Source organism: Plasmodium inui, assembly GCF_000524495.1.
Source record: "Plasmodium inui San Antonio 1 unplaced genomic scaffold supercont1.8, whole genome shotgun sequence".
NCBI classification, from domain to species: domain Eukaryota; phylum Apicomplexa; class Aconoidasida; order Haemosporida; family Plasmodiidae; genus Plasmodium; species Plasmodium inui.
In genome coordinates this window covers 464,766-492,322 of record NW_008481842.1, presented here as the reverse complement: position 1 = coordinate 492,322, position 27,557 = coordinate 464,766, and the positions used below count along the sequence as shown (strand labels likewise).

The window sequence follows — 27,557 nt, the reverse complement described above, 5'->3', positions numbered from 1 at the left end:
ATCATCATATGATATATGCATATATGCCTTCCAGCGAACGTTTTCCTTCTTCCTTTTCCTTTGATCTGCCTTCTGTGCGAAGCCCACATTTGTATGTTTTTCCCTCATGGACTTAGCCATTTTTTGTTCCACTTCATTTTTCCCCTTTTGTGCGCATCGTTTTTGTTTTTTTTTTTTGTGCAATAGAGTTTATGCTTCCTCCGATAATCACAGGCTCATCGTTCTCTTTTACGTCAGTCAACGACGTGAATACACGCCCTGTTGCGCTTCATCCATCTATTCATCCATTTTTTTTTTTTTAAGCCAACTTGCACACGCGCCTTTTTCCTCGCGCTTCTTTTGAATCCTTGTTACTCTGCTTTTTTAGGAGTTGTTTGTTTGAATCTTTGCAGGCACGCATTATCTACACTCATGCGCCGACGAGCGCTTACCCGTTCTGTGTCAGCTTCGCTTCCGCTGTGGCATCTTCTCCCACTGGAAGAGCGTATGAATATTACCTCCCCTTTTAACTCCTTCTCATAAGGTTTATTTTTCGAAAAGACGAAAGTGCGCTGTCCCCTTCTAACGAAATGAGCAAAAAAATTGAAAACCCAAAGGTTCTAAAATTGGCCGAGCGCCTTGTGGCACTAAAACAGGATGAAATTGGTACGCCTTCTCCCCAAAATAGAAATACTATGCATTCATAGAGTGTAATGGGGAAAGGACAAATTTAAGTGATGGGATGCTAGCCATGCATAGAGCACCCCACATGCTGCAGGGCAGACAAAAATGGCTAGCCAACACGCGACTGTTTTTGACCCGTCTTTTCCTGCACTCGTTCATTACGCCATTATACCAATGCACCAATGCGCTGTTCTTTTTTCTCCTTTGCCGCCCTAACCCGAGTAGACCACTTCACACACCTATTTAAAGAACGAATAGCAGCCAAACCCAAATTCTCGCAGAAGCCAGCGGACGAAATTGAACCTGTGCATCCCCACACCAAGAGACTTCCCAACCCTGGGAATTTCAATCATCAGAGAAAGCACATCATTTTTAACTTCTATTTTAACTTATTTCAAACAATAAGGAACACATTCCTTTTCGTAAGGAGATAGGCCTCTCAGGAGACCTCCTCGAAGCGATTTTTTTTTTGTCGACAAGCTTTGTTCCAAATTGAATGTGTCTGTATGCATATATCCTGTTGTATTCGAGTAAATGTACACTTCCTTGAGCCTTTTTTTTTTGCCCCCCCACTTCAGCAGCGTAAAAAATAAACGCGATGAGTGCACGCCACCTGATCAGCAAAGTATTCAATTCCCACATTCTCAAGTCGCTCATTAGCAGCCTTTCGGGGACCCTTGCTTCGGTCTTTTTCAAAAAGGCATCAGATGTGTCTATTTTTCATACCAATTCGGACAGAGCAAGTATATCATGGAGCGTGGAAATTGGGATGAGAATAATTTACCTATTGCTGTTTTTCATTTCCAACATGTTGATGCTTAGATATTACCTCTTGTTGATGAAGCACTACTCGGCTTTCCTTGCGACCATTCTCAATTTTGTTTTTAATTTTTTTTTAAGTGCTATAATGGGTGTACTTTTCTTCAATGAGAAGAGAGACTCCTATTGGCTGCTAGGAGGACTTCTCATCATCATCGGTTTAGTACTTATTATAGCTGATGCAGCAAATGAAGAAAAGAAAAAAACATAAACGGCCAATGCCTTCCAGTTTTGCTTCCAATTAAACCTTAGTAAAAATCCCTTCCAACTGGATAATTCACCAGTTAATTTTTTTTTTCTGTGCCCTTTTCTTAAAAAAAGGTTGTAACTATTTCCCCTTTCCCAATTTCTACACGTTTAACACGCAACCTTGGAAAAAAAAAAAATAAATACAATAAAATAAAAATAATAAAATAAAATGATATGATAAAATCGGGGATGACATACACAGCCATACTTCAATCCTGAGCTAAACTTAAAATGACACAAAAGGCCACCAAGAAAAAAAAAAAAAACAAAATCACTGTTTAAGAGGTGCAAAATTAAACGAGGCAACAGAATGAATTTGCATAAAACAACATACCACCCTAAAAATGTAGAGAATTTTTAAAAAAAATTCAAGTAACATTTCGATTGTCTTCCAATTGTCTATCTATATTCGCCATGAGTACGAAATAGAAAACGATGCTCACTATGGCAACAACTAAGTGGAGGAAAACTAACGTAGCATTTGCAAAGAAAAAAACTATAGCTTTGTAACAATTACAGTCAGGCATCCCAGAAAAGTTAGTAAAAACCACATCGATAATTGTGCACAGCACATATATCCCGTAGAAGCTGGAACTCAAGTCAATAATTGCCATGACGGCTGAAACGATTGCGACCACGGACCACTCGTTTTCCGTTCCCCATTCTCTACAGCTAATCACGGAGTAGTATGGAGCCATCAGGTTGGAGGCCCCTTGAAAAAGTGAAAAGGGTCAAAAAAAAAAAAAAAAAAAAAGGGGGGGGGAGGAAAAAATGACTCAAAAATGAAAGAAATGATCAAAGCGAAGAGGTCAAAACACCATTTAGGCCAAACGTTTGAAACACTCTTGCAAGTTGGAGTCCTTACCTATAGATAAGGAAAAGCTGAACAACGAGTCAATCAAAGGGGAGCAATGCAAATCTGATACCTTTGGGTATAAAAAGACTCCATAAGACAAAAGAGACAAACATATGTATAGTATCATTAAAATGATTAGCCATTTTCGAATGGGGTTGTAAATGAGAGGGGCCGTCCCTCCGCTTCTCAAGGGGCGCCCGCATATATAGTTCAGGATTTTCATTTCGAACAAAAAAAAAAAAAAAAGAAAAAAAGAAAAAAATATATCTTGATTGGCTTTCTCTTTTTCCCCTTCCGTTTTCAAAAGGGCAAAAAAATATAAGGAAAAATGTGTGCACATGCTTTGACTTCTCATATGTAGGAGAAGTACAGGTCGATGTGCGTTCCCCTCTTTTGAGAAAGGCGAGCAGTTTTACGGCCACAGGTGTGCACCTAAAAAGTAAAATTTACAAAAATGTTTTCCTAACAAAAAAAAGGGCACCACCGGTGTAGGACTAAAAATAAACAGAAACAGACAAAAAAAAGGAAAGAAATATAAACACATGGACACACATACAATCTATACACACGTAAGAGGGACAAAGTGGCAAACTAACGGAGGGCAGTTATAACGGAAGAAACTCGGGGGCATAATAGACGGAATGAGCCCGCTTGGGTATATTTCAAATGCCTACACATGCCATTTCACTCCGCAATATTATGGGGCGTCGTGATTCATCTTTTTCCTTTTTTTTCTTTTTTTTCTGATTATTTCAAAGGAGGTGCCTCCATAAGCAGCCGCGGAATTTCTTTTCTGTTACAAAAGGAGGAAGGCGCATTTATTCGTTTCTACAAAAAGGTTAAGGAAGGAAAAAAAAAAAAAAGAAAGTTCACACTGCCACCCCTTTTCGTGCTTCTGGAGCGGGGTGAAAAATGTTACAATTCACAGTCGTGCATTTTACCACGTCAAAGCAGAAGGGGGCAGTAAAAAGCTTCCTCCCCCTTCTAGCGGCGCAATGGGACAAGGAAGGCCTTCCTTCCTGCCACAGCCCCATGCATATACTCATGCACATCCACATCCACACGTGTACACAGACAGACGATGCGCCCCCAGTCCAGGGTCACCCTCCGTGCAAAGTTGACAGGAAGCAGAGCTTATCGCCATCCTTAATCTGGTACTCATACATGTGCATAATTTCCCAGTCATATTCATTAATTAGGACTATAATTCCCGGTTTTATCTTCGCCTTTTCATTTAAATTGTAGTTTTTACGCTCTACATTGTTAACCAGCACTTGGCAAAACTCCGTGCCATCACACATGACATGGTCGGCAAAAACGTCCTTCCTGTCAACGAGGATGTGGTTTCTTATGTAAGCAATTAAATTTTCAAAAGTGAATTTCTCAGATTCTATTTCTAGGGTCACAACATTTTGGGACTTATCCTCCAAATAGCTTTCCAGGCCTCCCAAAAATTTTAATTCTAGTTTCTTCCTCATGGTGTAGGACGTGTTTTCTGTTAACCCCAATGGATTGGCACCTTTATGGAAAGGAAAAAAAGGTGGGGAAAGTTTATTCTTGGCAATCAACGGGGTGTTTTCCAAAGGTGTTGGCCAGTGCACAAGGAGGTTGCAACTTTTCAGTGCAACAATTTGGCTGTACATTCACGCAATTGATTTTCAACCCTTTTCTGCTCCTTTTCAGTTGATGAATTCAAAGCGTAAAAAAGAAAAAAATAGAAGAAGCACTTTTTCTTTGTTCTTTTCGAACATTTTGGTTGCTTCTGGCCCCGCTGGGAACTGCAACACGGTGGGTGGCTTTATTCTGGTATATTCGACCATCTAGCGATTTAAGAAAATTTTACCGTTTTTTTTTTTTTTTAACTACGGGGCTACATATTACTTTTTGCAAAACTCGCATGAGCTGCTACGCGTCGCGCAATTCTTGCAGCTTATGTGGATCTCCATTTTTTGAGGACATCATGCTAGCTCTCATAAGGCATACACGGATTGTTGACCGTTTTAGACGAGAAAAAAAAGGGAAACCATTATACTTTGAGATATCATGTTGTATGAAGACTGGTGAGTTTATAATTTCCGCGAAGCCCTTCCACAGCGTTAGTCGCATTGTGGCGCTACCCCATGGGGTTACTTTTTCATGCAACACGTGGATGCCCGTTTGTACCTCCATTGTGACGGTTCATTGTTGACGGTCCATTGTTGACGCTCCATGTTTCACTTCACGTCCGGTGCGCATCCCGTTTCGCTCACACAAGTGGAACAAAGAGAAACGGTAGTCATGCCATGTCTAAATGTTTTACATTTTTACAATTTTGCCACGGCTGAAGAGGAAACCTCCCTTTTTTTAAGTAACATAACGATGAGTTTTCGCGTGGTTGCCAAGTGTGCCGCAGAATACCTGCAGACCAGTAGTGACCCAACAGACTGCTAAAAAACGAAAAAAAAATCTTACAAAAGAGGAAAGCAGGCGGAAAATGCGTTCAAAAATACACGCACTGTTCCGCATATGGGCACGCTTGCTGTAGGTGGGTAAAAGGAATCACAAAAAAACAACGGGACCAAAGTTGTGAGTGCCATGCGCAACACAATGGTGAAGAAATCGCATAAGTTGACCCACTTGGGGAAGGGTAACATATACCTGTACAATGTTCTAACCCAAAATGCCTTGTTTTTTTAAAGCTTCTCGGAAGCTACTTAAGCTCTTGCGAGTTTCGGACTGAAATTGATGAGTCTCTTCCCTACCGTTCTTGTACATTAAGCCGTTTTCTGCAAAACTAGCACTGGGAATTAAGGCATTACCTAACACATTGCTTCCCTTATTTGGGTAATTATTTAAGTGCATTCCTTTTAGCATATTATCCAGCCCAAATGCGTTAAGCGGAACGTCTCCAATGTCGGCGAAGGTTATATCACCCATGTTACTACCTAAATGGGCATTTAATTTTGCATGTTCATCACTATTCTTTTCTTCCAACGAAATGATGTTCTTCTTTTTCGCTGTATCACGAGAGTAATGCTTTCCTAGCAGTACGTCCTCATTATTTACCCCCTCTAAAAAATAGTCATTCCTTTGCGCATCATTCGATTTGTTTATGCCTCTCATATGCCCGTTGTCTTCCATGTTATATTTCCCAAGAGAGTTTTCCCTTTCTCGTTCCTTGGTGCGAAATGATGGAAGCGTGTCCTGCGATGTATAGCTCAAATCAGACGTCCTGGTGGTACCGCCCAAATTGGTATTTGCAGAACTGCCCTTAATAATTCCCCCTCCTGGGTGGCACTTCAGTTTATCATTTTCTTTGCCCAATATGCCGACCTTATATTCATCGCCCATGTTGAGATTCTTCCTCTGGTTCGTCTCCCCATTAGATTTGCACTTCGTAGCAACAAGTTCGTTCACACTACCACTGCCCTTGCCTCCCTTGGGCGATTTCTCAACTATGCTGCTAACGTTGGACGGGATGAGCGACTTCATGTCTTCAAGAACTTTATCAGCATATGTTGACATATCTCTTAGTCCGTTTTTTTTATTTCCAGAGTAGTTCAATATCTGTGTCTTCATTTTCGGCTTCTCTGAAAGGGTGTCATTAGTTAATCTGTTTCTCACTCCTACCTTCTTAACGTCCACCGATTTGGACCTCCTAGCATTTTTGAGGCCCCCCTTTTGGTTTTCTGGCAAGTGTTCTTTTATCTTTCCGCTCTCATTCGTATTCTTAGTGTCGTTCGCTTCATTCCTATCCTTAGTGTCATTCGTGTCATTCCCTTCGCAGGGTTCATCACCTCTTTGCGCCTGACTATTCGACACGGCTTTGTTGCAGTTGTTGGGGGGCAGATGCTTGCTATTAGGGTCTCCATCCTGTAAGCCATTGGGGTTTGCACCAACTGTACTCTTTCCCTCATTACAAAAGTTAGGGATGCCTACATTGCTGTCTAACGTGCATTCGTGGTTTCCCGCCGTCACACCGCTTCTATCAAGCTGGTTGTAATTTAAAAAGGCGTGATCGTAAAATGGGGGGTTCGCTTCTGGCCTCAGGGAGTTAATGTCAAACAAGTAGGAGCTGTTTAGCTTCTCAACTTGGAACATGGTGTTGTCTCCGTTCGTGTAGTTGTGGGCGGGGGAATACATGCTGCCTACCAGGGCACTTTCCATTCCTTGATAATCACCACTTATCGTATTTACATCCCACCGTGTGTTCACATTTTCGACCCTGTTATTGACTCCATATTGTGCATGTGCAGCTATCTGACTTTCTAGCCCGTTAGGAATCATCCCCATCCTCATGTTTAAATCTCCATTAATTGGGACGTGATTCATGTTGATCTTTTTCTCCGCATTGGCATGGTTGCAGTCCAGCGGTTTGCAGGCGAAAGCTCCATGGTTCCCACTGATCGACTGCTTCACCTCCATATAGCTATTATGACCCAAGTGGAAAGTTTTATTTCTATCTGCGTGGTGATATAAATTCATATTGTCCAAATAGCTGCTGGGGAGCTTATTCAAGTGGAGTGCTTCCCCTTCCATGTTGGCAAGGGCTAACTCGGATGGAAGTGTTTGTTCGATGCCAATGAAGTTTGGATCGAAGCACGTGGCATTGTTAAGGCTGATGTCATTTAACATGAAATTGGTGGAGAGTACATCGTCATATAGGTAGGCTTCTTTGCCTACCAGGGGGGAGTTTTTTTCATGGGCAAACAGCTCACTCGCGCTCTGCTTATGGTTTGTCTGTCTCGAGGCATTTGTGCTATCTGGAGCATTTGTACGACGCGCTTCACACATTTCTCTGGTGCTTTTCATGTCAACTCTTCCCAAATTGATATCCATGGAGCTTCCTGCGGAATTGGTGCTTGCGTGCATGTGTGTGCCCTGTCCACTCGTAGAAGAAGCCGCATTCCCATTCTGCCATTTTCCACTCTTCTGACAACCGTCTTCCGTCTCGAAGGTGCCATTCAACGTTTCGGAAGATAAGGACATGGAATCGCTGCTCAAAATGATGGTGGTGTCCTGCCGTTTATTATTCAAGCTGTCCTTTGACCCATTTGCTTTTTTTTTTATTTTTGTAATCTCAAAGTTTAGTATGTCCTTGGAAATATTGTTGTTTTTTAGTTCCTCCTTTATTTTGTTCTTGACTAGCTTAGAGATGTTATTAACGAGCAGGTGTAGCTTTTCTTTACTCTTCGCCTTTTTGGCGAACTGTCCCTTTGTGCATTTCTCATCGGGGGGGAATGTCCTAACATTTGTGTTTTTCCTCATGCGGTTATTTCCACCATACTTCTTTTCTTCCCGTTGAGTGTGCTTTGCTGCCTTTTCCTTCTTCTTCGCGCCTTTGGGACCAGCAGGGCCATTTCTTGGGGCCTTATTTTGACCACTTTTGGGGCCCCCTTCTGAATTTACGTCTGTCTCCTCATCCGTTAGGAGCGTATTCTCCAACTTCCTATACGGAAACACTTCATTATTTTTAAGGTCGATTATCCATGCCTCTGACTTTTTCTTTTTAGCATTTGCATCCTTTCCGTTTGGTTCGGATGTTGGCACATCGTTCCCATTGGGGTCATTCATTCTGTCTTCTCTTGGAATATCCCACCTGCTTCCATCCGAGGTGGTGCCACCTGACACGTTTTTATGTTCATACGGGTTATACCTCAAAGCATTCAAATGGTTGTTCGTCGATTCATTCTCATATAGTAACGTGTTATCTCTACCTAGGGTGAGCAACTTATTCTCATCTGCCTTAGTGTAAATGTCATCCACGAGCTGTCTACCACATTTGGAATGGCTCAATTCCTTTATGCCGCTTTGCTGCGTTGTGGAGATCCTGCTTGCTGTGCCATGCTGACTTTGTGGGTGATCGCGCCCAATGGAGTTCCCTATCTGAACATCTTCCTCCTCACCGTTTATTTTGTACCTGAAGACGCTTCTCAAATTTTTTTCGTTCTTCAGCACCAAGTGGTCTGAGGCTTCTGTGAAGCCCCCGCGCTGGCAGATGTTCTTTTCGTTTCCGGATCTTAAATGGTTATTCAGAGCATAGGACTCCTCCGTGCTGCTCACTACATGTGTATCGCTGAAACTGATTGTATCATCCCGCACGTTCTTTTGAGCCAACTGTGGCATTCCATACGGATAGTACATCTGGTCCGTTGTGGAGTAATCCACCTGTGTGACGTCATTGAAGTCGTCCTTTCCTTTGAGGGCCAATTTAGTGTGACCTTCTAAACGATCCCCTTGGGTGTTTCCCTTGTTCTGAGCATTTTCCTGATGCACTAAATTTCCATCGTGGAGGTAGTCCACTTTTTCTTTCCTTTGAACTATATATTTATGAATATCTTCGTTCATTTGCTTTATCCTATTTGCTACGTACATTTTTTCTATACTTTTTAAGGCTCCCTCCGTTGGGCCGTTGTCCTCGGCCTTCTTTACCTTTTCAGCGTAATGCTGTCTCCCACTTTCCGTGGAGTAGAACCTATTTCCCCCCTTCCCATTCATACTCTCCTCATTATCGGAGAACATACGATGGATATCTCTTGTAATGTTATCAATTTCGAAGATGTCATTTATTCTGACGTCCTTGTTTTCGTTGTGAACCAAATTGAAGCTGGCATTTGATTGTTCACCAAAGGGGAAGAAAATCTTCCTATAGGATTCTGCACCGTTAAGTTTGGAAATTTTGTAGAACTTACCCTCATTTTCGTCTTCTTTCTCTTCATATTTGTTAGACAAGCTTACTCTGATGTGGCTGTCCATCCGTCCTGGGGAAGAACCGTTCGTGTCTGCGCTGTTAACAAGTTGGATTTCTCCCTTTTTTTCCTCTTCCCGCGGTGCTACCTCAGTTGGGTAAATTTCCCCTTCGAGTGACTTTAGACCATTTTGTTGTATTGATCCATCTGCATTAAGAGCATCCTGTCCGCTTGCTCCTTTGAGCCAGCTTTCCCCACTACGTAGAGGTGACTTGCTTGCCTCCTTGAGTGCACCCAAAACCAATGGGGACTTCCGTCGCTGGATTTTTAAAACCTCCTCATCGTATTTCACCTTAAGGCTCTCCAAATAGGTGAGACATTTTTCATATTTTTTCTGCCAGGCCTTATTTTCTCTCAGTATCGTCCTGACCTTCTTATTCAATTGAGTAGTTTGACTGTTGGACGTTTTGAGCAATCCATTAAGCATGTTAATTTTGGTTTTACTTTCTTCTAGCTTCCCTTTTAGCAGGTTAATTTTGTCGACATATATTTTCTCCGCCTCCGTTTGTACTGTTCGGATGTCTCCACTGCTGCGCACCATGGCCGATTTCTTCAGCTGGACGTTCTTTTCCTTCAAGTCGAAGATCTCTTCCTTTAGGTCAAAAATCTGCTGCTTCAACGTATCAACATGTGCTTCTAAATCCTTTATTTTGTTTTCTCTATCTGTTATTGCTTGTCCATTTTGTGCTTCCTCGCCACCTGAGCGAGTTCCCTTTTGCGCCGCGTCGAGAGGATCTATTGTCGCCTCATCGCAACGTGATAGGGCCATCACATCTGCACACAAATTGGTGTTTTCCCTGCGCAAGTCAAAATTCCGATCGTTCAACATTCCGATATTTTTTTCTAGCTTATTTATGTTCTTTTCATACTCGTTCAGGTTGGAATTTTTCCTACTTAACAATTTCTTCAGCTTCTCATTTTCCATTTTTAGAGATTCAATCATTTTAATATCATCTTTTAAAGTGTGTAGTTGGTCTTGCAGTTGGTTTATTTGTTCCTTTATTATTTTTTTATCTTTTATTTGTCCCTTGGAATTTTCTAACTGTCTGTTCAGATCGAGGAAGTGCTCCTTATTCTTCGTCATATCTCCCCTTGTTGTACACACTGTTTGCTGTTCGAATTCTTCGATAGGGTTATCCCCTCTATTGTTCTTCCCAGGTGCATCATCTAAATCTATTTGTGACTCGAGGGCAATAATCTGAATACTTTTCTTCTTCAAATCTCCCTTCATGTTTTGGTTCCGTCTGGACAGGTCATCCAACTGGTCGTGTAACTTCTCTATGTGTTTTTCTGTGGCCAGGAAAAGGCTATCTTGGCTTTCCTTAATTTTTTCCATCTTAAGGTAATCGCTTTTTAGCCTTTCCTTTTCTGCATACAGTTTTTCAATTCTCCTTCTTAACCTTTCGTTGTGTGATTTTAACAAATTCATTTCTTTCTCGAAAGACTTCATCGATTCGAATGTTTCCATCGTGAGGATGCCTTTGCTTCTTTTTTTTTTCTTCCCCTTAGCACTGCTATTGTTCCCTCGCTCAGTATAACCATTGCTGCTTTTATTCATCCCCTTGGAGCTCCCCAGAGGGTTGTGTTCCTTCCTATCCTGCAGCATCAGGATGGCCGCCGCCTCGTCATTATTTTCACTCATGTTATCATAGCAGGTTTTAATTTTTTCTAAAATTTTCTCCTTCAATTCATTGATTTTTTTCAGATCGTTGTATTCGTCCCGATTTATATTATCATCCACAAGATTGTGTGCATCATGAGGAGGGTCCTTCTTCTCCCATTTGGCTTGTTTTCCTTCGAATTGTGCAACTTCTTCACCATTATAGGCCCCACTCTTGGGGGTACTTTTGCCATCCCTGCTTAAGCTTCTAAAAAAAATCGAATCCACACTTGTCTTTTTGTTTATCATCTCATTTTTAACATACAATTTGGTGTTAACGTCCTTTATATCGGTTTGCATAAAATTGTCCTCCATGTTTCCTCCCTTACTGTTCGTCTGCACTTGTTCATTTTTTAAACTGGCCCTAACCGTTTGCGTGTTTTGATTGGTCACCAGGAGGGTGCTTCCTTGCGCCTCACTCACTGTTCCTTTATTCGCCGTCCCCTCCCTTTCCTTCCCCATTAAGCACATCTCCAGTTGCTTCCTCACACTGTCGTCATTCTCTTTCTCGACGAAGTATTGGAAGGCCTTATTTAATGAATGCCCATCAATGCATTTTAAGTAGTTTAAAAAGATATCGATTTTTTCTTTTCTCTCTAGTTCCAAAAATGGTCCATTCTGTGATCCTTTCGATTCTTCCAGATTTGTACGAATATTTTTATTTCCACTTTGAATGTCCTCTGCCATAATCTGCATGTAATTCTTGCTGTTCGTACTTCTGCCAAAGTGGGCGTTTATTTTATCATATATTTCGTCCATCGGGGGAGAGGTCCCATCCACTGAGTAGTTCTTCTTGTCCAAACTGTCCTCTGGTGATGTGTGCAAAAGGTTTCTTTCTTCCGTCTTGTCATAAAAAAAATATTCACATGGTGAACCCCTCCCTGCAATGCCAACACCTGTAGGTACATCATTCCCTTTTGTGCTACTTTGATTACAGTAGGGGTCCTTTTTTTGATTAAAAATTTCAAATACACCTGCTTCCATTTGGCCATTATGCATGACTGTTTTGATACCATCACTCGGGGGATAGACCGAAGAGCTCCCTTGGGTGAAGACGTCTCCATTTTGTGGCACCTCTCCGGTTGGTTCCCCCGTTTCATCTGAATCTCCTGCATTGTGCACTCGCCCCATTTGTTCACTTAAAAATGAGGAACTACTAACCTTCTCGATGTTCTTATGGTGCATCTCCTCTACTTTGAAGTCCTCTTTACTGATGTGACCACTAGTGCTAGTCTTCCCATCGATAGAGGCCTCCTCAGTTGATTCTTCCATCCCCTCTTGGCGCTGATTCTTGGACTCATCTCTAAGATCTGCATTATTTCCTTCCTTTCTCTTTTGATATATTTCCACATAGTAGGAGATATCCTTTGGTATTTCATAACGATTTAATATCCTTCCCCTATTCTCACTTCCCTCTTGTGACTTTGCTATGTCGTTTGGACTGCTCATTTTTTCGTTAACCTTCCACCACTCAAAGTTCATTTGTTTCGCAATGTGCTCATTCAGGCGATCTTCGTCTGCTCCCCCCTTCAACGGTTTCGTCTTTCTTTCTGCGCCGCTTATGTCGTGGTCCATATCGCCGCTTCGTTTCGGCGTAGACCCCGTTTTCTTCTCTTGTGGGTCGTTTCCTTCATCAGTAAGCTTCTTCCAGGTGTTCTTTTCCCCTCTCGCATTAGCATGTTCTCTTTTTTGTTTCCATGTTGGAGGATCGGCGGTGTGAACTTGGTTCGCCAGGTTATCATGCGTGTTGTCGTCCGTGCCATAGTCCGTGCCGTTGTCCATATCGTCACTCACCTCTTCCTTTTCGTCGCTCGCCTGGTCCATTTCGTTATCCACCTGGTCCATTTCGTTATCCACCTCGTCCGTGTTTTGCACTTCTTCCGATTCTTCTTCTTCCTCCTCCTCCGCGTCCTCTTCTTCCCCCGCAGGGCTTCGCCACTGTGCATCATCCTCTTTGCCCATTTCGTCGCTCTTAAAGTGGACATTCCTTTTGCCTACAAAATCTTGTTCGTACGTATCTGACGTGCTGTTCCCGGACGATAATGAGGAGTTTTTATCGGCACTGTTTACAGCATACTGGTGTGTGTGTTTTTTTTTCAATTTGGTGACATTTTGTTTGCTCTTCTGTTTGGCGGCATCGGGATTGTGGAGGGACTGTCCTGGGGTGGGATAGTCATTTGGCCTTTCCCCCGCAGTTACCGTCTTGGCCGCGTTGCGAGCACGTTTGGCATTCGCCGAATTCGCCCCCTTGGCCGATCCCCGCCCCTTTATTAGCTTCTCATGCTCCTTTATCAAAAACCCAATGTCCAGCTTCTCCTCACCGAAGTCATAAAACAATCCATTGCTGTCCTTAAACGTCTTGGGCTTGAGGAAATGCCTGGAGGCATCATCACCATGGTCGACAGAAATCTTATTCTGGGCACTTTTAAAGGCGCTCAAATTGCTGTACATATTATTTTCAAATTCTTTTCTGAAGTTATAACTGAGATGGTTAGCAATGTGTGTACCTTCATTGAAAAAGTTCCCGAATGGTTTCCTGAAAGGAACTTCTCTTATTTGACCATCTCGTTTCATGAGTGGGTATAAATTTTGAGGATGATTGGCCGCCTTTGTTTGCCCCTTTCCCCACTCGTCTTCTTCGGCGTCGTCCATTTGGTTGGCTTTTCTCATCAGAGTCGCTTCGCCGATTTTGCCAATTCGGTCATCTTCCTGATCCTCCTCATCCTCTTCATCCTCCGCCGACGTGTTTCCAAACCTTGGGGACTCCACTTCACTATCACTGTTTTCATTCTTTTTGTACTCGTAATCGGAAAACGAATTTTTGGTTGTCTCTTCAATGTCATAGATACTTTTCCATAGGGGTTTTTCTAATTTCTCATTTTTAGAATTGTTCAAATTATGGTTATATGCATAATATGGTACATCCTTAATGGATGCCACTCCTTCCGATTCGGAGTCGCTATATCCGATTTTGCAAGAAATGTCTGAATGCGTTTCGTAATCCCTGAGTTGACCTTTCATGGCGTTTTCGTAAAAGCCAAATTGGTACTGGTTGCTCATTTTTCGTCGCGCTTGAGGTTTGGCTGAGGCGGTCAAATTTTCACACAGGCTTAACCGGAAATATACAGATAGACGCAGGGGACGCTGTATGTGCTCATTCCGGAGGCTACATTTGAGAGTGCCCCCTTACGCACAGGCGGAATGGCAAAAGGAGAACAGTTCTCCGAATGTAAATTTCCTCTTAAGAGGTAAGAAAAATGGGCACGAAAAACAAAAAAAGGAAAAAAAAAAAAAAAAAAACAAAAAAAATCACAGGTATAGGGTGTTGCCTTTGAGGGGTACATAAAGGAGTCCCCTCAAAGACCATCGGAACTGAAAAAATTTCGCACGTGAGTAAATCTGCTGCACGGCATTTGCACTTTTGTATACACATATATACATGGAAGAACTACGCTCCTACCCGCATATGCATATTTATGAGCGTACTTCCTTCCATGCATGTATACGTCTATCAATACGAAAACATAAAAGCGGCAAAAACGGGTCGCAGTCGAGGCAGGATCAAATGTCTAAAAAATTGCGAATTGGAAAAACTCAAACACAACGAAAAAAAAATTCGAAATAAATCCCAAAAAAGTGGAAACAAACATGTCAGGGTGAAGCATGCACACTTCGGCTTAGTGTTGCAAAGTTTTTAATTTTCCCTCAAAGAGGAGTACATAAAAAAAATCTGTACTGTTTTGCGCCTTTAGAAAGAAAATGTCTAAAAAAAAAAAACATTTCCACGTTTCCCATAAAAAATGGCTTGAACTATTTTGATATGCTTCATTTTGTTTAAGTTCCTCCACCAACACACGCATTCTCAGAAATGTGCAAACGGAGACCAAATTGATGAATGTAAAGAAATAAATGGAGGCACTTTTCCTTTCGTTTTACTGGGGATTTTTTTTTTCCACGTTTGCAAAATAGGGAAAATTGGAAAATTTGGCAAAAATGAGGATGTGACTTTCCCATGCCCCGCAGAGCGTGCAGGAAACGCGCTTGCCCAATTTTCAGAATTGTATTTTTCGGGTTGGCATACGTATGTACATAAGCATACGCATATGAAAACACATGCGCATGGGCGAGTTGTATGCATACCCGCGCGAGCGCAAACAAATTGCCCCTATCAGTTGAACAGTGCCCTACGGGAACATTATTTACGCATTTTTCTGCCACCCAGTTCAGTTGCAAAGGCGCACATTTTTATTAAAAAAAAAAGTTGTAAAAATTGTTAAGAGGTTTCCCCCTTTTGTCAGACATCCGTTTTAGCACGAAATTGTCCAAATGTGGCAAATGCACAAGGATGCTAAATTGGGAAATACGTAAAAAAGGAAAAAAAGAAGAAAAAAAAGAAAAAGAATGCACCATAAAAAACTGTTAAAAATTGAAGAAAAAAAAATGCCAAAATGCCAAAACATGCGCCACTAAAATAATGGCAGATTTACGACTAAATGTTAGCACTGCGAATGCAAACATTGTGCCCCTTGCCGCCTATCATGCGACAATTTTTTGAGGATTCCCTTCATTTTGTATTTTGCAACTTTGAAGCGCCCCTGAGGGGCTTCCCCCTGAGCGTTCGTTACACCGCAGTTGTCTGCGCAACAATGGAGTGGCATGAGCAATCACAGGGGTACCTTCACCTCCGCGCGCACATGCCGCACTCCACATCACATGCATACGCGGAGGCCTCTAAAAATGCTTGGACAAAGAACTCATTTTGTGAATCCAGCGCAGCTGTCTCTCATTAAAGTTGCGCGTCTGTAGCTCCTCCAATAAGGCCTTATACTCCCGCATGTCATTATTTATGACTAAGTTTTGGCACTGGTATTTTTCCATAAAGTTCACACACTTGTCCTCTATGGGGGTTACCAGCTTCAACCACTTTGTCCCTTTAAAATTGTTCATCAGAAAATTTGCTCTTTCGTTGAACTTCACCGCGGTGTCCTTTAAAATGGTAAACAACTCCGCCTTCTGCCGTATGGCCTCGTCATACTTTTTTCTGAAGGGTTCGCACGGGGAGATGCGGAAAAAAAAAAAAATGTATTATGCATTAGGTATTATGTACTATGCATTATGTATCATGTATTAGATATGATGTATCATGTAAGACGCATGGGGGGAAACAAATATGCTCACAGGTGTGCACCACACGTGTGCTCCCATCTTTTGTTCACAAAAACGGGAAACGCCTCTTCTCCCGCTTTTTGGAGCTACCGCGCCTTTGCGCATCCATCTGAGGAAAAAAATTCCCCATTATTTTCCACGCCATGTTCTTGGGGGATACAAAACTCTGAGAATTCTCTCTTGATGATTACCTCACGTCCTGAGTTTCCCGAAATATTTTCTCCGCATGGTTCATCGCTTCGTTTAAATTTTTGAAGTATTGCTCTTCCTGTTTTTTGCGAATGTCTCTTATGGCAGCTTGCGAAGTGGAGTTATCCTCAGAGGTAGTTCGCTCTTCCCTTTTGTTGTTCGATGTCTCAGCACAGCTTCCTTTTTTCTCCGTTTTCCCAACCCACTCCGTATTTACTAAGGACTCGTGCCTAAACTTGAGAAACGATTCAAACTCCCTGTCAAGTATAGTATCAACTGACTGGAATTTCTTCAAGTGCTGCTCCTGTCTATCCTTTTCGATTTCCCCATATCTAAAATTCAACCCTGTATGGTTTTCTATTTCATTTTTTATTTCCATATTTTCTTCACTAACGAATGATATTTCTCGAAGAATTTGAATTATTTCATTCTTTCGTTTTTTTTCCTCCTCCTCAAAGTTTTTCATCATCTTGTTTTGCTTCTCCACTATGCGCGCAATGCTACTGTGCAGATTTCTTTCTCTTTCCTTAAAAAAGGCATAATTATGTTGCAGCGTTTTGTTTAATGACGTGAGTTTGTCCAAGTGTTGCTCCGGGAAATTCATCGCTTCTTTTATTAAATCAGATTTGGTTTCTTCATCCAGGGGGATAGTACCAAATAGGATGTTTTCTATCATTTCCTGCGCTTCCGATTTTGGTGGCGTTTCCTCCTTTTCTAGGGATCCCACGTCCTTTCCATGTTCCCGTTTTGTCCCTAAACTGCCTCCTCCCATTTGGGACTTCTTTACATACTTTATGAACACTTGGAGGAATTCCCTCAAGGGGGCATCAACCGAGCAGACGAAGTTAAAAATCGGTTCGTCCTCTTCCTTCACACCGGAATTGCCGCACATGTTGAGGCGGACTCTCAAGTGCATTTCAGCCATATTGCAGTAAATCTCGCTTATAATTTTGGCTACTCTGTTAAAATTTGAAATATCTACTGGGGGGCCCTCCCCGGTGAGGGGTTGTCTAACGAAGTTGCTCAAGTGAGCAAGCGCCATGTTCAGTTCTGTCGCTTCGACCCTATTAGCCTCTCCTCCCGCGTCGCCCAGTTGTCCCCCTCCCGGTTTTTTTTCACCGTGCCTCCCGCAATAAACGTTAACGAAGAAGAACTTGTTCCTCCCTCCTGTGTTACTTTCACCATCGCTCACAAAATCCCTAACAAGCCCATCCTCCCCTTTTGTGCTTCTAATGTGTATGCTGATTAATGTGCAGAAGAAATTTTCGTTCTTTTTTATCGCCTCACGCCTGACGGTCTTCTCTTCCTTTGCCGCAAAGTCGAGGATGTCCTTCAACTTCTGCGAGTCTGAAAATTCCACTGGGGTTGTTTTTTCTCTGAATTCTTTTAATTCACTATTGAGAGGGCCATTCATTTTGCTCCTCTTCTCATTGTAAATTCTTCCTTTGACATTTTCTTCATCGCTCCTTAAGGTGCAACTTTTTATCTTTTGGTAATACGCTCTATGTTCACAACAATTTTGTAAAAGGTCGTGCCAACTGCGTGAACTGAGGAAGCCATACCTTAATGAATACCTTCTCTGTTCGTTTTTTTTTTTAAAAAAAATATCTACCAAGTTTTTTATTTGAGCATCGCTAGGGTTGTCAAGGGGATCATTCCCTTTAACACCATCCCTGTTGTATTTACATGTGTGCGATTTGTTCGAGTTGCTAATAAATGAGACAACACACCCACTTCCATATTCTGCGTGGCTTCTCAACAAGCCATTTAGTATGTCTTTATTAATTTTATCCTCGCTGGAACAGTCGGCACAGCTGGCCAACATCGCGTCGTCATTAGCACCACCATCGTAGCAGCACTCCACTTGGCGAAACCGTTCCGAGTTCGAATTTACACACTTTTTATAACCCTCTTCCAATTCCTCCACTTCCCTTCCTACTTCGCCATGGTTGGTAATTCTTTGCTTTACTTTTATGTACAGCTTTAATTTCCCATGGCACTGATAAATCACGTTATTCACAAGGTTTCCCTTTTCATTTGGCATTGTAATGCTGTGCTGGCCAGGCAACGCACTGCGCGTGCATGCGTATGCGTCTTTCTGGAAATGTTTGCGGGTATGTGTGTATAGGCATGGATTCGTATGTTGGCATGTTTGGACACGCATGTACATAGGCAAGTCCCCAACGCGGACCCACTTAAAAATAAGATTCAATTGCGCGCCCTTCTTTTTTTAATTCCTCCTCCGGGAAAATTACGCGCGCAGGAAAATATATGGTTTGTTATTTTATTATGTTTTATTTCTATTCATAAGACGTCATTTTTGCGACAATTCACTTTGGAATTTCAAAAGGGAAATTTTAAGGCAAGCATTTTGGGGGGAGAAAATTAAGAGGGCATAAAATAACAGACAGAAGTGAGAGCACAAAAGTGAAGCGAGGATTTTTTAAAGGTGCAAATGTTTAAAGCAAAAAATAGGAGGAGAAAAAAAAAAAAAAAAAAAAAAACGGGGAAAATGGGAATGGGAGAAACGGAGAAAAGAGCAGCACACTTTTCCCCTAACCGATGCGACACTTATACTCCCAGGACACCTGCCGCCCCCCTAATGTTCATACCTTTTATGACAGAATAGAGAAATAAATTTTTTCTAGTGATTACGATTTAAGAAGATACATAGTGAAGTTCATTTTTTCTTTTAAGTCTTTTTAACTCACTTGGGGTGAACACCTCTGTGTAGTGAGCGTCTTTTTAAGCCGTAATTTTGTTTAACCCAATTTTGCTTCCGTTTGCTTTTTTTGAAGAGCCTATGTTCTGCTATTTCCTGCACTGTTACGTGAGGCACAACTTGTCGCTTTTTTTTCTCCATTGTGTGTTCCATTTTGTTTAAAAAATTTCCCCTGGCACGTGAACCGGAAGGCGTCTACCACTGACTTATGCAAAACGGCGAATTTGTTGAAGGTAGCCGTCAATTTTGTTACAGACCATTTTGTAGGTAGTTCTGTCCAAGACGTCTTCACCTCTTCATACTGCGCCCCGCATAAATATCGTTAAATAAATTTTTTTTTTTCTTATTTTACGAAATGAGCATGCAGCTAAAACGTTTAATGTTTGCCTTTTTGAGGGGATTGTTTTTCATCACCATATTGTTCACACGTTTTAATCCCTTTCGGAGAGAAAAAAAATAACGCGCCAAATGTACCCACACATATATGCCATGACGTAGGGTGTTTTATCTCTTGTCTATGGCACCCCTGTGGCGGTTGCTACAAATGAGCAGAAACGCACACAGAGATGGGGCATTTGGAATGTTTTCCCTCCTTTGCGCGGTTAAACATTCACATGTGAGAATGGGCCAATGTTGACAAGAAGGCGGACATACCTTATATGCTAAGTACGTTACACGCAATGCAAGTTGGGGTTTCCACAAAAGGATAAAATGAAGCTAAACAGAGCGAAGTAAAACAGATCGTTGAGAGCAAATTGTTTTTCCTCCTCCGATGGGAAACAATGCCTTTTCATATATTTCACACTCATGCATGCAAACTGCATCAGCAATCAGCGTTATCAAAGGGATCGATTAACCAAAATAGCGAAAAAAATAAAAACTCCAAAAGGAAAAATTCAAAGAACAAGCGAAATGGAGGCATATTTTGCCCCTCTTCAACAGGGATGTCACAAACATGTACAACTGTTGCTGCTGTTTTAGAGCCTTTGAGCTTGAAATTGTTTTTCGCTCTGTTTATTTGTCTTCCACATTGAATGATTAAAAAAAAAAAAAAAAAAACCCAAGGAGAAAAAAATGGCAGATAAGAAGACCAAAAAAATGGCGAAAGTGAAATAGCAAAAAAGCGTGCTCATAAGGGTAGCCACACACAAAGTCATTTAAAAATTAATTCAGAGAAAGCGAAAAGAAGACCATTTGTTGTGTTAAAAATCAAATTAAAAACATCGCAATAAAAACGCTTAAAAAAAATTTCAAAAAGGAAATTTTATGTACACACATTCGTCTGAAAAACTCCTTCGGCAAAATTCCCCCTTTACGCAATATACATTCATATATACAACAACGTACATCCGTATAGCAATCCCTGCACAAAAAGATTTTACACCTCAAGAGAGTAAACACCAGAAAAACGAACAGAATGAGTCCTGTAGTTTTAGATACCTATGACTGCGTCTATTTAAGTAATTAAACAGAAAAAAAAAATTTGCTGTGTTTATATATGTACGTTCGCGCATCATTCATATGTGGAAAATTGTCCCAATGCTTGCCTTGCGAACCGCTTCTTTTGGTTGCAAAATATGTGTCCAGGCGCGTGAACATTCGCACATATGCATATACATATACACTTGTACATGTTTCTTTTTTTTTTTTCCGCAGGACCGCAACCACTAAGCACGTACTACTACCCACTAGGCATGACGTGGAAATATGTCGTAAGCTCGAAATCGACGGGCTGCTTTGGCACGACGAAAAAATACACCTTGACCCCAGAGACATACTACTACCCATATTACTATTACTATGTTTATTACACCCCGGCCGAATCTCCCATCGTCTGCTCATCCAATAAAAAAGTAATCAAAGATAAAAAAAAGAAAAACGATGAAGATAAGAAAGAGGTAAAAGACGAATCTTCAAAGGAGGGAAGTGAAAAAGACGAAGGATCCAAAAAAAGTTCAGGCAAAAAAAAGTATGAATATGTTGACCGAGAAACAGTGGTGAGGACTTACCTACCTGTAGTGGAACCGTACTATTACACCAGAAGCTATTACGTTCCACGTGCAATTCTTTTCCCATAATGTTCGCCGCTGCGATGGGGAGAAACATCGTGTAGGCAGAAAAGCCTGCATGGAAACTTTCCCCAATGTTATATATGCCATTTTGCACACCGATTCGCGCGTGCATCAATTTTCCTCCTCGATGCGTTAGAATTGTGGTAAAACTCACGGGGAAGGCATATATGCATGTATATGTATATGCACCATTTTGCTTATCCCCCGATGAACAAAAAAAGAAAAAAAGTGGCTTAATTAATGACCTTTTTAATATTTCCTTTTTTTTTCATTTTATCATAAGCTCTCATATTTTTGGATATCGTTCTTTTTAATTTCTTCTGTCTTTTATATTTAATATTTGTTGGAGTAGCACACGTTTCTCCTGTTCCTTTTAAGAACAAACCCGTTTCACAACTTTTCGACGTTTTTACAATGTTTTTTTTACGCTTTTTTTATTCTTTTTTTACGTTTTCTTTATTTTTCTATTTCTACCTGAACCGTTCATAGAAAATGTTCCCCCGTGAAACGATCATTATTAACCCCCAAACGTGACTCCAGCGCCGCTTTAAAATACGGATTTTTCCACGTTCTCTAATTTCTTTAAAAACAAAAGGGTTAATCAAATGGGTGCGTGGATGAAGCGACTGCCTCCATTGGAGAATAATGGGTGTGCGGTTACAAAAAAAAAATAAGAAAAATAAATCATAGGAAAAATTCAAAATTAAAAAGCTGATGTGTGTGTGCTCCCTTGCAACTCCACCGCGGGTAGCGGTAGGTGGGAAAGAGGGGAGACTCATATAGGATGCCCTGAGAAGAAGTTCGCCCTCGATGTAAAAGTTCGCACACCCGCGAAGCAACAGAATGGAAGGGTTCGCCTCGCATTTTACTGAACATCGATGCTCTGCATGTTTCTTCCCAATATTGCGGCAAACCAGTCATGTGCGCCCTGAACAAATATTAACCAAAATGAAAGGCGCTGGTCTGACTTGAGCAATCGCGCCAGGGAGGTTCACTCCACTATAATGTATAATGCACTACACTGTAGTGTGCGTTTATACCATGTTTAATTGTCCCTTGCCCGTATTCACAGAAAGTCTGCATCGTGACACAGTTATCATGTCGCCTTGAAAAAGAAAAAAAAGAAACCCTTTTTGCTGCTCACCGTGAACCATGTGCCGATCCACGTAGTGCCTGTTCCTTTCCCTCTACGCGCAAACTTCTTACGACTTGTTGTAACTCACATTATAGGTCGTTTTAAACCTCACGTTTTCACTCATATAGAGGTCTGAGTTTTCAACCGGTTGGACCAGGTTATTAGTATTTTTGTATTGAGTTAAGTGGAATCGAGTGGCATTCAGGTGCTTGTTTAAGAAGTCTTCCTTTTTAGCCATGAAGTTGTCCCGTATTCTCTCTCTTATGATATAGGAGGGGCAAAAGGGGTCCAGCTGTAAGTTGTAATTGGCAATCACATTGTCGTATTTTTTGGCAATATTAGCATTTCTGTTATTTAGGACATGCTCACTGGAGGACCTCTCCCGAGCACCCTTACCAGAGTTATATCTCTCCCTCTGCAAATCTTTAACGAATTCGAAATATGGCTTGTTGGTATTTTTAATCCAATTGAGCATGGACTTCTCCTCAAGTTGATAATTTGCCAGAAAATCATTCACATTGATGAATCCCTTTTTTTCCGTATCGATATATTTTAGCAGTATGTTAACATCCGTATTTGAGATGTCTCTAATTTTTAGCTTTTGGAAACTTTTACGTAAATCTTCCTTCGTTATGTAACTATCTTTGTCAACGTCTAGATGTTTAAAAATTTCGTAAATGGATAAGTACGAAACTTGCGAATCTGTTTTGTTGTTCTCCTTTTTTGTGCCCAGATAATTTGACTTGAAATTGTTTCTCACGGAGTAGTCTATTTCTTCGATTAAAAATTTTGCCCTTTTAATTTCTTCTTTGTTCAATTCTTCCGCGTATAGCTCCCCGACCATTTCTGAGGGGGGGATATTTCTGGAGTAAGAGTCGTACGCGTCTTTTATGCTCTTATTTTGGCTGTTCAGCATTTCGTAGTCGATGTTTAAATTTTGGATAAAATGATCCACGGACACTTCGTGGTTTTTGTTCGTTAGCAGGGTGGATATATAAGCCTTCATATTAAAGTTTGTCAACCCTTCCCGTTTCTGTGTTCCTTTTGATTTCTTCTCCGATTCGTGAGAATAATCACTGTTGGGCCCGCTCTGTCCTACCACGGTTGGGTGAGGAACATCCTTTCCCCGTTCTTCAATTATTTGTGTGACATACTTTTCCAGGTCGTCAATTTTTATTTTGTCTTTACCTTTGAACAAATCGGATAGCTCCCTTTCCGATATGAGTTCCTTAAACTGTTTGGAAAATTCCGAAGCCTTCAGCCTGACATTGTCGATGTAATTAATTGTCTTTAATTTCACATCCTCTGGATTAAAATTGTACTTTAGCATTTTATTTTTTAACTTGCTGCACACAATTTTGTTCACATAGCTATTTTCGTCATTCCCCCCCTTGAGATTAATAAAACTGGAAAAGTCATTATAGTTTATTTCTCCCCCTTCGCAATTTAAATTGCTCTTCAAAACATACCAAGAGTATTTTATCTTGTTGTCCGCCATGCTGGGAAGTATATATTTGACCATGTCTTTATATTCGTCATAGTTAAATTTGTCTTTGCCACCTCCTCTGGATGGATCCCTCTCCCCATGTGTGTGATTTTCTATTTCTGCCTGACATTTTGCACTGCGCGTGTCCATTATTTGGCCAATTTTGTACCTCAGACGGCTTCCCTCTGAGTTGTGCACGTGACTTAAATAGCTCCACAGCTCCGTTACGTCAATTTCTTTTTCGACTTTGTCATTTGAGTTATCTTGTACGTTCACATTTGTGACGTTTATCTTCTTTTTGCATTTTTTTGACTTAAATTTACATGGGGTGCCTTTAACATAGCCATTTTCCACACCATCAGTAATTTTAACAAGTTGGACAAACTCTTCCTTCGCGCACTTCTTTTCACTTTTCCCAACTTGCAAAAAATTGACTCCTTCTTTTTTATGTTTCTCCTTTAGTTGATCTGAAAAGATGGAACTATTCATCATTCGAGCAGTGGCAGGGTTTCCTCGCCAATCACCATCGTCCTTATGATGCCTTTCCTCCGCACCCTCGCAATCGCTGACATTGGAATAATCAGACACGACGGAGTGGAAACATGGTTTGTTCGATTTCCCCGTTTTATGACATCTTTCCTTTTTTCTTGTTGCCATTTAGGACACACGAACAGGTTGGGTGTAAAACAGCAGGGAGGGTAATAATATTTTCATGCTTTGTTCCCACTATGGGTGGATGTAGCGTCTGTGAGGGGGTCAGCATACTCACATCGAAGCGTATAATTGGCTGGATAAGAAGAAACACTTCATAGAAGTAAGAAGCGGAAGCATACACCAATACACACTCATCAATGTTTAATTATCAAAATCGTTTATTTTTAAAAAAGGCCATGCGTTCATATATGCCTGAAAAGTTACTCTAACCGCGGGGTCCCCAAATGGATGTCTTTTTTTTTTTTTTTTTCCTTATAATAAACGCACCCCCTTTTTGCCTAATTCCACCTGCTTACGGTTCGTATAAATTCGTCTCATGGGAATGTTCCTAAAAAGGGAGAAGCAAGAATGATACAATTGTTTTGCTCATTCGGCATAAGAGCATTTTTGCAGACTTCGCAAAAGAGTATACTTACGCGGCGCACTGTACATTGGGATGCCCTAGGCATCTGTCCCGACGTAAACATATGCACACTAATGCATGCACAAATGTAAGGGGCAGAATCCAGAGGATTTTTCTCCCTCTGCCTTTTTCCTTGGCTCATTCGCTAATCAGTTCAGTTACGTAAAATAGCACATCTCGATGAACCTTGAGCAGTGGCAGGTGCAGGGAAGGAAAAAAAAAAAAGAAAAAAAAAATTAGGCATCCCTAGAAGGAGCATCCGAAGCGAACGTAGAGAAGAGCGAACAAAATGAAGAAAAATGCAGAAGCCAATGACAGACAAGGGAAAGTCGAAAAGAGATGCATCCTAGACATGCTAAGAGAAAACGACTGCGAAACTCTGGAGGAACTTAAAAATTTAATAATCTTCCTGAACAGCGAAAATAAGAGGCTGCACTCAGTGAATATTGAATCACTCAAAAAAATAAACATCCTTACCGTCAGGGTGAAGAATTTAGAAAGCTTAGCAAAAAATTATGACGAGTTTTATCAAAATGGAAAGAGCTACAAGGACAAGTTAGAGCAGCTGAGCCGCAAAGTCAATGCGCTCATGGGTTACGCAGTAAGTGTGCGCGAAGGGCGGTCCCTGGGGAGTACCCCACCGGTTCCTTTTGCGTGGAAGCGACCAAATGTATACTTCGTTGGGCTGTCCCAATGTACTATACCCCCCGCTTAACCAACCATCCCTCCCTCCCCGCTTCCCCCAATTAACCCCTCCTTCTTGCCTGCTTCTCCCCCGCAGAAGGACAAACAAAACGAGTGCTGCGAACTGATCGGAGAGCAAGACAAGTACTTTAGAAACTTCTTCGCAAACCTGAATAAAATTATCGAATCGATTGTTTCATTCAACGCGGATGGGGGCCGAGGAGAAGGAGGTGCCTTTCCCCGTGTTAGCAGCCCCCTTGATGGGGAAACCTACCGCCAAAGAGGGAAGCCAAAAGGATCCCCTTCGGCCTGCGAATCCGACAATGACGAAGACGACAATAATCTCGGTTACGCCAATTCGGAAGATGAAGACAACGAGAACGCACAAAAAAACGAAAACGAAATACACAAAAAAGGGTTTAATTATTTAACCGCGACAAGGGAACGCACACTTACCAGGACCAACACACACGCTGAAACATCCAGCCATCCCGATATGTCTCCACTTGATGAGTCACGGATGAAAGGAGAACAGGACAGATGCAACGAAAGAATCGAAAAAATAAAAAGCTTATGCGAGTCATTTAAAAATATAGACAATGAGTCTTCCAAATCTGGAAATTTCGATGGAAGTAGGAAGCCAAATGGGAATCTTCCCGTTTCGTCAAAGCAGAAAAAAAAAAAAAAAAAAAAAGCATTAGATAATCAGCCTGATGAGCCATTTCATTCAGGATTTGAAAATGAGCATATGCAGGAGTACCAACTGGCGAATGATGAGGACATCAAACTGGTCCATAGTGCAGATTTAGGGGATGGAAAAATACGTGAAACAGTGACGTACAAAAAAAAAACTGGAAGCAACGTGGATGCACAAAAGAGGCAGGACAACATTGCGGATTATGATAAGGACATAAAGAAAAGGTTAAACAATTTGGTAAACGACATAAGTAGTAGTACCAAGGGAAACAAAAAAAACCATGACGCTGCTGCAAAGAACCCTTCCAATAAAGTTTCCAGTGCTCAAAGCAACATTATGGATATCTTAAATAATCGAATGCATAAGGCCTCGTTGGAGCACATAGAAAGTAGTAGCACTACTCCCAAGTACGTCAAATATAACACTATACATCGCGAAATTATGAATCCACGTCAACACTTCGTTAATCAGAATAAAAATTCTGTTGATCATATTATTTGCCTCTAAGGCTTGTGCCATGTGTGGAGCGTTTCACCATAGCTCGTCCCCCTCGGGGAAAACACACGGGGTGAGTAAAGTACAACCCTAGTGATTGCCTTTCTGCCAGTGCCCCTGCGCCATTAGATGCGAACATCTCAGTGGGAAGTGTCCATTATAAGCGTTCGCCTACGTGAAACACGCTCATTATGAACCGTTTGTCTTGTCAGTTTTTTTTTTTCTTTTTTTTTAAAATAGACATAGCGTATGTTTCACCTCACTTATACGGTCACATTTTTTGGTCTTTTAAACATTTCTGAATTTCATGTGCATATTTTTTTTTAAAAAACTTCTTTTATTTTTAAAGCCACATTTTGGAAGTTATGCGAGGGGGATGGGAACCCCAGAAATGAAAAAAAAAAAATTAAATAAATATATTTTACACATTGCGCCGCCTTAAAATATTATCCACTTCGAGAAAGGGAAAGAAACTCCGACCTGGCTACCCCCGACAACGCAGCGGAGCTCGTTTTTTCCTTTCCCTCGCGCCAAAATTGACCAAATTTTTTCTCCACTTCTAAACTGGCAAATAACAGGGAGTTGTTCAAAATGATTTTTCAGGCATGCTAGTTTGGTACAATTTTGATTTTTTTTTTTTTTGTTTTTTTCTGTTTCATTTGGGAATATCTTAAAGGTGACCTTTGAATATATCACAGAAGCTTTGTATATATCCCCTGCTCGAACGAGTCAACGACCTTCTCTTCCTCCGATGTGCCGAGAGAAGAAGCGCAAACATGAGGAATTCCTCTTTCCGAGTGATGGGGCCCACATATAAGG

General features: G+C 41.3%; 9 protein-coding genes across 9 annotated transcripts; 4 read left to right on the top strand and 5 right to left on the bottom strand.

Moving 5' to 3' along the window:
• Window positions 1–569: 569 nt before the first annotated feature.
• Window positions 570–1,097, top strand: C922_02383 (hypothetical protein; the record flags this gene model as incomplete). Its single annotated transcript, XM_008817982.1, has 2 exons — window positions 570–645; window positions 889–1,097. The coding sequence occupies 2 exons, from the start codon at window positions 570–572 to the stop codon at window positions 1,095–1,097; spliced, it is 285 nt and encodes a 94-aa protein (XP_008816204.1).
• Window positions 1,098–1,261: 164 nt separating this feature from the next.
• On the top strand, window positions 1,262–1,693 carry C922_02382 (hypothetical protein; the record flags this gene model as incomplete). Its single annotated transcript, XM_008817981.1, has 1 exon — window positions 1,262–1,693. The coding sequence occupies one exon, from the start codon at window positions 1,262–1,264 to the stop codon at window positions 1,691–1,693; it is 432 nt and encodes a 143-aa protein (XP_008816203.1).
• A 406-nt stretch (window positions 1,694–2,099) lies between these two features.
• C922_02381 (hypothetical protein) lies at window positions 2,100–2,810 on the bottom strand (the record flags this gene model as incomplete). Its single annotated transcript, XM_008817980.1, has 2 exons — window positions 2,100–2,443; window positions 2,597–2,810. 2 exons carry the CDS (start codon window positions 2,808–2,810, stop codon window positions 2,100–2,102), a joined length of 558 nt encoding a protein of 185 aa, XP_008816202.1.
• Window positions 2,811–3,687: 877 nt separating this feature from the next.
• On the bottom strand, window positions 3,688–4,106 carry C922_02380 (hypothetical protein; the record flags this gene model as incomplete). Its single annotated transcript, XM_008817979.1, has 1 exon — window positions 3,688–4,106. A coding segment is annotated over one exon (419 nt), but the record flags the coding sequence as incomplete, so codon positions are not given.
• Window positions 4,107–5,236: 1,130 nt separating this feature from the next.
• C922_02379 (hypothetical protein) lies at window positions 5,237–14,035 on the bottom strand (the record flags this gene model as incomplete). Its single annotated transcript, XM_008817978.1, has 1 exon — window positions 5,237–14,035. The coding sequence occupies one exon, from the start codon at window positions 14,033–14,035 to the stop codon at window positions 5,237–5,239; it is 8,799 nt and encodes a 2,932-aa protein (XP_008816200.1).
• Window positions 14,036–15,706: 1,671 nt separating this feature from the next.
• C922_02378 (hypothetical protein) lies at window positions 15,707–18,374 on the bottom strand (the record flags this gene model as incomplete). Its single annotated transcript, XM_008817977.1, has 2 exons — window positions 15,707–16,016; window positions 16,333–18,374. The coding sequence occupies 2 exons, from the start codon at window positions 18,372–18,374 to the stop codon at window positions 15,707–15,709; spliced, it is 2,352 nt and encodes a 783-aa protein (XP_008816199.1).
• Window positions 18,375–20,469: 2,095 nt separating this feature from the next.
• Window positions 20,470–21,130, top strand: C922_02377 (hypothetical protein; the record flags this gene model as incomplete). Its single annotated transcript, XM_008817976.1, has 2 exons — window positions 20,470–20,512; window positions 20,709–21,130. 2 exons carry the CDS (start codon window positions 20,470–20,472, stop codon window positions 21,128–21,130), a joined length of 465 nt encoding a protein of 154 aa, XP_008816198.1.
• Window positions 21,131–22,326: 1,196 nt separating this feature from the next.
• On the bottom strand, window positions 22,327–24,402 carry C922_02376 (hypothetical protein; the record flags this gene model as incomplete). Its single annotated transcript, XM_008817975.1, has 1 exon — window positions 22,327–24,402. One exon carries the CDS (start codon window positions 24,400–24,402, stop codon window positions 22,327–22,329), a length of 2,076 nt encoding a protein of 691 aa, XP_008816197.1.
• A 749-nt stretch (window positions 24,403–25,151) lies between these two features.
• C922_02375 (hypothetical protein) lies at window positions 25,152–26,750 on the top strand (the record flags this gene model as incomplete). Its single annotated transcript, XM_008817974.1, has 2 exons — window positions 25,152–25,463; window positions 25,644–26,750. 2 exons carry the CDS (start codon window positions 25,152–25,154, stop codon window positions 26,748–26,750), a joined length of 1,419 nt encoding a protein of 472 aa, XP_008816196.1.
• Window positions 26,751–27,557: the final 807 nt, after the last annotated feature.